Source organism: Bidens hawaiensis, unplaced genomic scaffold, assembly GCF_021521415.1.
Source record: "Bidens hawaiensis isolate Kalapana, Puna unplaced genomic scaffold, B.hawaiensis_p1.1 tig00003902_1, whole genome shotgun sequence".
NCBI classification, from domain to species: Eukaryota; Viridiplantae; Streptophyta; class Magnoliopsida; order Asterales; family Asteraceae; genus Bidens; species Bidens hawaiensis.
This window is the reverse complement of record NW_027491226.1, coordinates 905,994-913,891: the sequence shown is the minus strand read 5'-3', so window position 1 is coordinate 913,891 and position 7,898 is coordinate 905,994. Positions and strand designations below refer to the sequence as shown.

The window sequence follows — 7,898 nt, the reverse complement described above, 5'->3', positions numbered from 1 at the left end:
GGTCTTCTATGAGATTGATCGTCAGAGAAGGGCGATGACGCGTGAGAGATTCATCATGTATCCAAGATTCCTACAAATGATCTTGAATCATGTTGCTCCTACGCTACCTCAGCGCCGTCCAATCAGATATGTAGAGAGTGTGAACAAAAGAATCTTCGCCCAATGCAGATCTTCGAGTGCGAGGAGCAAACCTGAGCTCCGTCCTCGGCATACTCCACTTTTTGGGTACTTGATCAACCCGGGGTATGTGCCTGCTCGTGGGGACTAGTTTAGGGACCTGGCACCACAACAGGCAGGGGCACCTCAAAATATACCTGCTGCTCCTGTTGTGTCACCGGAGGAGACCGTTGACCTTGACGCAGCGTTTGGCGGTCAAGGACTTTTTGACATGGAAAGGGTTGATCCAGAGGAGAATGTACAGGTCCCGGTTGAACGTGCTTCGGGTGTAAGTGTTACTAGGGCAGCTACAACGGTGGCTGGCTCAGATTCTGATGATGAAGTGGCCGAAGCGAGACAGATTTTGGTTACACATGAACGGACTCATGGGAAAAGAAAGAGAACTGATGATGATAACGAGTCAGATTATGAGGAATAGGTACAACAGTTGATCCGGAGGTCAAGAAGGGAACGGATAGGTGCAGGATCGGGAGCCGGTGAGAGCTCTAGGGTGGTACATTTCACTCCACCAGCACTATCCGGTATGACAATGGTTCCCTCATCATTACAGGTTACAAGGCCAAGCGCTACGGTTATTCCCGTGGTGGCTACCTCATCTACATTTGGCCTCCCACCCACTACTTTCCAACTTTCGGCTCCTGAGATCGTTTCGTTGCCGCCTCCAACTGTTACTCCAACGGAGGTCGTGGCACAATTTATCGAGTCGACTGTTGTGGCCACTGCAGGGTTATCGGTGACGATACCACCTGCGGTTACGTCTATTCTACTTCTGAGGTCCCGGTGACATCGGAAATCCCTCCTCAGTACAATCAAGATATATCACATATGAGGTTCGATTTCGATGCAACCCTATCAGACTCTGAACGAATAGCAGCACTTGAACGGGTCGTGGCAGAGCAGTCAAGGATTAATCTTATCCAGACCCAGGCTATTCAACGCCTAGTTGCAGAGAATCAGATGCAGTCGTCCCTGCTGGTAGAACATGGAAAAATCATAGATGCTTTCAAGGAGTTCTTGGCATCTCAGGGGGAGACGAGCTGTAAAGGCGATGAGTTGAGGACCAAGAGACGAAATGATAGAGACGATGATCCCAATGCATCGAAAGGTGCAGGTGGTGAGTTGCCAAGAACTGATCAAGCTCTTGGGACTTCCACAACTCAGGGGGAGTCGACAACTGCAGCTGGTGGTGATGATGTGGTGGTAGTGGAAGTTGAGGAGATGGATGATGAGTTGGTTGGTGATGATGATGTATTACCGAGTGAAGAGATAGAGAAGATTGGTGAAGAGATTGTGATTGATACAGAGATAGAAGAGGGAGAGATAGTTGAGGAAAATATTGAGCATGACATTCCAGATGTTGAGAAAGCAGATATGAGTAAAGAGATGGCAAGTGATGAATCTGAATGGGAAGAGCAGCCTAGATGGAAAGAAGGCTATGCTCAGTGGTTCGTCAAAACGAAGAAACCAGCGGTTCCTACAATGTTTAAGAAGAGTTACAACATTAAAGGTTATGCTGAAGCGAAGAAGGGGATTATTTGCTGGATATATGATGAGCAGTTGAGGCTCTTCGTGATTAAGAGATATGACGGTGTTCAGTATTTCAAAAGACTGTTAAGATCGTTGAATACACTGCCAGAATGTGAAGTGAAAGACTTAGCCAGATTGGGGTTGATTAACCGAAGTGATGATAATATGGCTAGAGTTATTGGGAAAATTGTGTGGAAAGAGAGTATAAAAGAGAAGAAATTTGAGCTGTTGAAACCACAAAAGGGAAAACTTTTTGAAGACAAGGATAGAGGTTTGAGAGCAGATGGTAAACCTTGGATGATTATGAAGTATAAGCCGATCCGGTGCCTTAAAGAAGTGCCGATGAAACAGATGCCCAAGGATGTGCTCAAAGATCTAAAGTGGTGGTATGTTGATTGTGAAACAGCTGAAGCAGTGATGGAAGACGAAGATGAACAAGAGCTGCTAAGAGTTTATGATCCGATGCATCTAGTGAACTTGTCACAAGCTGATTTGCAGGTGTTGAATGAAAAGAAGATATTTTATATTCCTGCTTGGAAAGACGAAGCGAGGAAATATCAAAGAATAGTATCGGTTTGTGTTCGAGAAGGAGTGCATGCTTAAAGATGAAGATAAAAGATTGAAGATTACAAGACACGTGTTTGAAGCTAAAGAGATGAAGCTACTGCCAAGGGGGAGTCTGTTGGTGCATGATGTCAGTAGTTCAGTGTCGAGTGTCTGTAATCGTGTTAGTTAGATTTGAGTTTTGTATGTAAGCGAAGTTATCATAAGTTCGCTAGTTATAGGCGAACTTGTGGAACAAGCGAAGTTAGGAACAACTTCGCCTGAACTTACCAGGCGAAGTTGTCGCCTTTATATTCAGCTAGGTTACGGCTGAGTTAGAAGTAATTCAGTTTTGTTATTCGTGTATTCGAGTCAGAGAGTTTGTATTCAGTGATCATAGTATCACGTGTTTACGGTTGGAATACAACGTGTGTTTGATTATCGTATCGTGTGTTAGCTCGTATCGTTTTCTATACTCGTAACGTCTTACGTAGGGATTCCGCACCCACGTAGAACGCGATATCTCGTGTAGATCCGGCTGGGAACCTACACATACTAACTCCTACTCTATTTATTTATTTCCCGATACCCCGAGTAAACTTTCCCTCTATTATTAAGTAATATAATTAATATCATTTTGGAAATTTCGGGATGTTACACCGGCCCTGCCTATATATATATATACATGTCTATTATAATCAAATTCAACAAAGCTCTGCTAAGTTGCACCCAGTCACACATCAACTTAATCGGATTTGTTGCGAAATGTGAATCAATTGATGAGAATATGTGACGAGATTATTGAATGCAGCCAAATGCAAAGTCAAATGTGAAAATTAAATTAAATACATTGAACCTTTGTTTTACGTGAACTCTCATGCTTCAAAAAAGAAATAATCAAAGTATACTTCACAATATTATTAATATTTAATTAGGTTGTTAGAACTTGGTTAAGGAGGGTTGATAAATGCTGATTCAGTTTAATGTAATTTAAAATCGAACCAAAATTGAGAATTTCGTTCATAAGCTTAATAAAACCAATTGGTTTCGGTTATATGATGGTTTGATTGTCGGTTTTGCATGTTGATTCGGTCTATTAATAACCAAAAAATTTAATAGATTTTATTTATTTCTCTTTTACTAGTTATGATTAATATTCATGGAATAAAATATTAGAGTTTTTTTTTTATTCTTATTTATTGTTTGGATAAATTAAACCTTTAATTCTGGATTAAGTGGTGTATGAAAAATGAAATTTTGTGTTAAATAGATGGTCTTAATGACGATATTAACTATTTTCCACTAATGACGAAAGCATTATTTTATAAGACATTAATTTGAGGCCCGTAGTATAGTATACGGGTAATTCATTAAAATTTATAAGCTTTAATACTTGAGTGCAATATAATAAAACTATCATATATTAATAACAATTTACATTAAAATTACAACAATTAGAAAACAAAACTCTTTCAAATATTTTCAAATAAATAGGAAATAAGTATTTAATTAACAATTTTTACAGCATAGATTTTAGGAACGGTACTGTTGTGATAAATAAATTATAAATATTTTTAAAATAAGTTTAAAAACAGGTAACATTTAATGTAAATGTGATAAGTGACAAAATGTATAGGTTTTTATTAAATAGTATAGATATATATAGATATCGATTTCAATAGAAAATGCAATATGGGTAATGCAAACAATATTCAATTCTGTGTGATCTCGAAATAAAACACTAAAGATTAATTTGTAGAGTACCAGTATTAGAATTATTAATTTACTAGCATCATAGATATAAAGTATTAAGTTATGCAACATTAAATATTCTCAGCGTATCATATGAAAATAAAAAAGTTGAAGCGAAGGGTGTAAGCTATTTCCTTGAAGTGAGGTGGAGTGAAAGATGATAAAATAGATGATGTGTTACAAACGTGAAGTTAATTACATAGATAGTGTTTGTTTTTTACCTGAATATCTTTCTGGTCTCTTATGTCTGTGTCGTGCAGATCACGCGCAGACCTTTAGTCTTGCAGACTGTTTTTCGGAAGACATTTCATTAAAAAACATCTTCGCGCCCTCTTATCCTAGAAGACATGAACCTTCCTCTTTTCAGATCTTCTGCATCTTCTATCTTATTCTAAACCCTTGCCCCCTTTCATTCTACTTTCTCCTCCCCTTCATCTCCTCCCCTTCACCACCGCGACCTCCATTGCCGTGCCGCACCACCGCGACCTCCACCTTGGGCACCGCAATAGCTGTCGCCGCCACTGCTCCTCCCTAGCCGACTGCCGTCGCTGCTCCACCACCTAACCCAGCCGACCGCCACTGCTCCTCCACCTACCCCAGCCGACCGCTGCTGCCTTCCTTTCTCCCCGCATCACCGTCGCCGCACCCTGCTCCGCCACCTCCAGCCCTAGCTGCCACCTCCACCACCATCTACCTTGGCATGCTTATCTCTTCAAGATTTGATAGTCTATTCACTATTATTGTAATTGTTCTATTATTACTAGTTTGTTGTTGAATAAAGTTTGTAGAAGATTTAGATTTATGAATGTGTTGTTTGATTTTTTGTTAAAATTGTACAATTATTACTAGGTTGTAGTTGATTAAAGTTTGCAGAAGGTTTATGAATATTTGTTGTTTGATTATTGTTAAAATTGTACAATTATTACTAGTTTGTGTTTAAAAAATCGATTTATTTAATTTTTCAATTATTATAGCAGTCTACAGACGTTAAAAAACAAACAGTCTTCTTGTTGCAGACTGCAGAGGTTTGGTCCACCTCTTCTACTGCAGATGCCTGTAGATATGGTCCACAGACTGCAGACGTTTTACCTCTTAAAAAACAAACAGCACCATACTCATTGCCTTAATGCCTTATATTAGCTCATTAGATTTAAATAATATAAATTCTATACAGTTGGGCCTCGCCTAATTCAAAAGCCAAAATGCTAAGGAGCTAGTGGTAAAGAAGAGATTTGGTGTTTTACGTGATCTAGGTTCAATTCATGCCCCATCATTTAGTTTCGGCGGCACCATGTGATGATAGAGACTAGAAGAGTATGTGGCATTCACTAGTTGAATCCTTGAACTTAACAAGTTTTATCTCACAGAGCTGTCATGCCTTCAGACGTATGTTCACGGGTGTTGGCCTTATGTGAGAAAAATGTGATGAATTTAGTCAGTAGCCCATTTAAAAAATTCGTTGATCGTTCAAAAAAAAAAGAAGAAATCTGAAAGCCGAAATCTAACATGTGTTACACTCTAGTTAGAATACAGTGTTCATCCCTAATATAGAAATACATAACAATGATTCTCACTGTAGTTAGATTGCTTCGTGTTACATGTGAACATTGTGTGAGTATTTGGGAAATCTCACTAGATTTGATTGATGAATGGATATTAAGCAAATAGGGAAAACAACAAGTGTGACTGGTATTTGGATCGGATTGTGTATATATTGTCCAAATAGTTAGGAATTAACACTTTGTTTGGTATACTTTTTTTTCTTTTGGTGATTTCAGTGTCGTCTACTTATTTGGGTAATTGAGATTCACTTAAAAGACCGAATGATAAATTATAATAAAAATTTATACGAGTTAGGATGCATGAAGTACATGCTTGATTAAGACTATTATGACTTCGAGCACCACGGAACATCAATGGTTCTTAAATGAGGTTTCAATTGATGTTTCCCACTTTTTTTTTTGTTTAACGGCCAATAAATATAGATTGCCTAGGTACTCCGTACGGGGTGACCCAATGGCAAAAGAACACTGCCAGCTGGCCCAACCCAACCGTACGGAACCCTTAATCGCCTCCAAGTTATCTCCAGTTCCGCGGAAAACCCACCGCCTGAAGGCCCACTGGTGGTAAAACCCGGATGCCCTCAAGATCGAACTGAAAATCACAAAGATATCAGTTTACCTTCATTGAGTCTCCATTAAAAAACCCAAACTTCCTACCACTACACCGCATTAGATGGATAATTGATGGCCTTATTATGCTTCTTTGTATGTTATTTTCCTCCACGTTATTTGGCAGTATTTATTATTGTTTTTAGTAAAAACAAATGTCAATGGAATCGAAACCAAATGCAAGAAGTCAAAAGTTTTTTTGTCCGCTAGTAATAGATCGTTGGTCGCCAATAACAAACTCGTGTCTTACAACCAATTGTTAATTATAAAAATGGATAAGTTAATGTATTATTCAAAGATGGTTGGTGCTTATTTTTAATACAAAAATATAAAAATATGGGCTTTAAATTATCTGCGTATACGATTTAATCGTTCATTTAATCGTTCACTTGTTCAACTGTTTAAAAAAAGTAATATTCCATTATTCCCACATGCTTTAAGAGAAATTTATATATATATATTTTTCTTTTGGTGCATGGAACATGTAAGTTTATAGAAATGCTAGTTTATTAAATTTCATTAAGTAATGTTTACTTCAAACCATCTGTAATAATTAGTTTAATAGTTAAATTGGTTTTACTACTGGAGGATTTAGTATTACTACTGGGAAAAATAATTCTAAAAATTAACCGAAAAATAAAACGTGTCACAACTATTTTACTTTATTAGAATACAGGTAAATATTACTATTACTATTATTTTATAATATTACAAAAAGAATAAGAAAAAGGCGGCTGATGACTGACTTCCTACAACATCTTAATATAAACCCACCCACCCTCCATTAACGCCACCAATCAACCGCCATGGCACCACACCTTCTACTTCCATCTCCAACACCCGACTTCAACTTCAACTTCGACATCACCAGCACTTCCCCTTACGCCAACGCACCTTCAACCCCTAAAATATTATTCCCCAAAGAAGATATTGATATGGACTTTGCTTTTGATTTCAGCGGCCAGTTGGAACCATCGTCAATCTCAGACGCCGACGAGTTATTCGACGGCGGAATAATCAAACCCTCAGACCCACCACCAGTTCCACCGTCGAAGTTAGCTCCGGTGAGTTCCGGGTCAAAAAATTTAGAATCATTCTCAGAGGCATTACGTCGAACACCTGGAGTGCAAACGCTAAACCCACCTCCACAAACTCAAATTCAACCTCAAAACCAATCATCTCTGATGGGTTTCACGTGGTACAATAAATGGAACCTGAAGAACCTGTTGTTGTTCTGGAACACGTCGGAGGGAAGTGCGGCGAAGATAACGAAAGAAGATTTAAAAGCTTCAAGCTTTAGAAGCTGTGATGGAAGTGGGTCAGTGAGGAGGATGAAGAGGAAGATGTCGGCGCATGAAATGCATTACACGGCCAACAGGGCGGTGGCGGAAGAGAGGCGCCGGAAGACTTCCTTGCCGTACAAGTCAGGGTTATTGGGTTGCTTAAGGTTCAGTCATGATCTTCGTGATGTTTCTCGCAGAAGATGAATGAATTTTGAATTTTATTGGCAGCGTCAAAATCAGTATACGATAGTGAAGAAACACTAAGTGACCCCGGCAGATTACGGATAATCCTAGGGTCAAGTAGATGTTTCCCACGAGGGTTAGGTCCGGCAAAGATGGTTATTCTTCTGATGACCTGCAAAACAGACACCGTGAGCTCGTCACTGAGAAGGGGGGGTACCTCCTTGTGACCACCCTCCGGCGTGAGAATCAGACTAGATTGCTC

The 7,898-nt window shown here is 39.1% G+C and overlaps 1 protein-coding gene across 1 annotated transcript; it reads left to right on the top strand.

Annotated features, from left to right (window-relative positions):
- Window positions 1-6,976: 6,976 nt before the first annotated feature.
- LOC143624650 (uncharacterized) lies at window positions 6,977-7,657 on the top strand. The gene has a single exon (XM_077095228.1). It carries the CDS (start codon window positions 6,977-6,979, stop codon window positions 7,655-7,657), a length of 681 nt encoding a protein of 226 aa, XP_076951343.1.
- Window positions 7,658-7,898: the final 241 nt, after the last annotated feature.

Excerpts from the sequence above, each read along its gene's own strand:
- LOC143624650 (XM_077095228.1), top strand. The coding sequence starts at position 6,977 with ATGGCACCACACCTTCTACTTCCATCTCCAACACCCGACTTCAACTTC.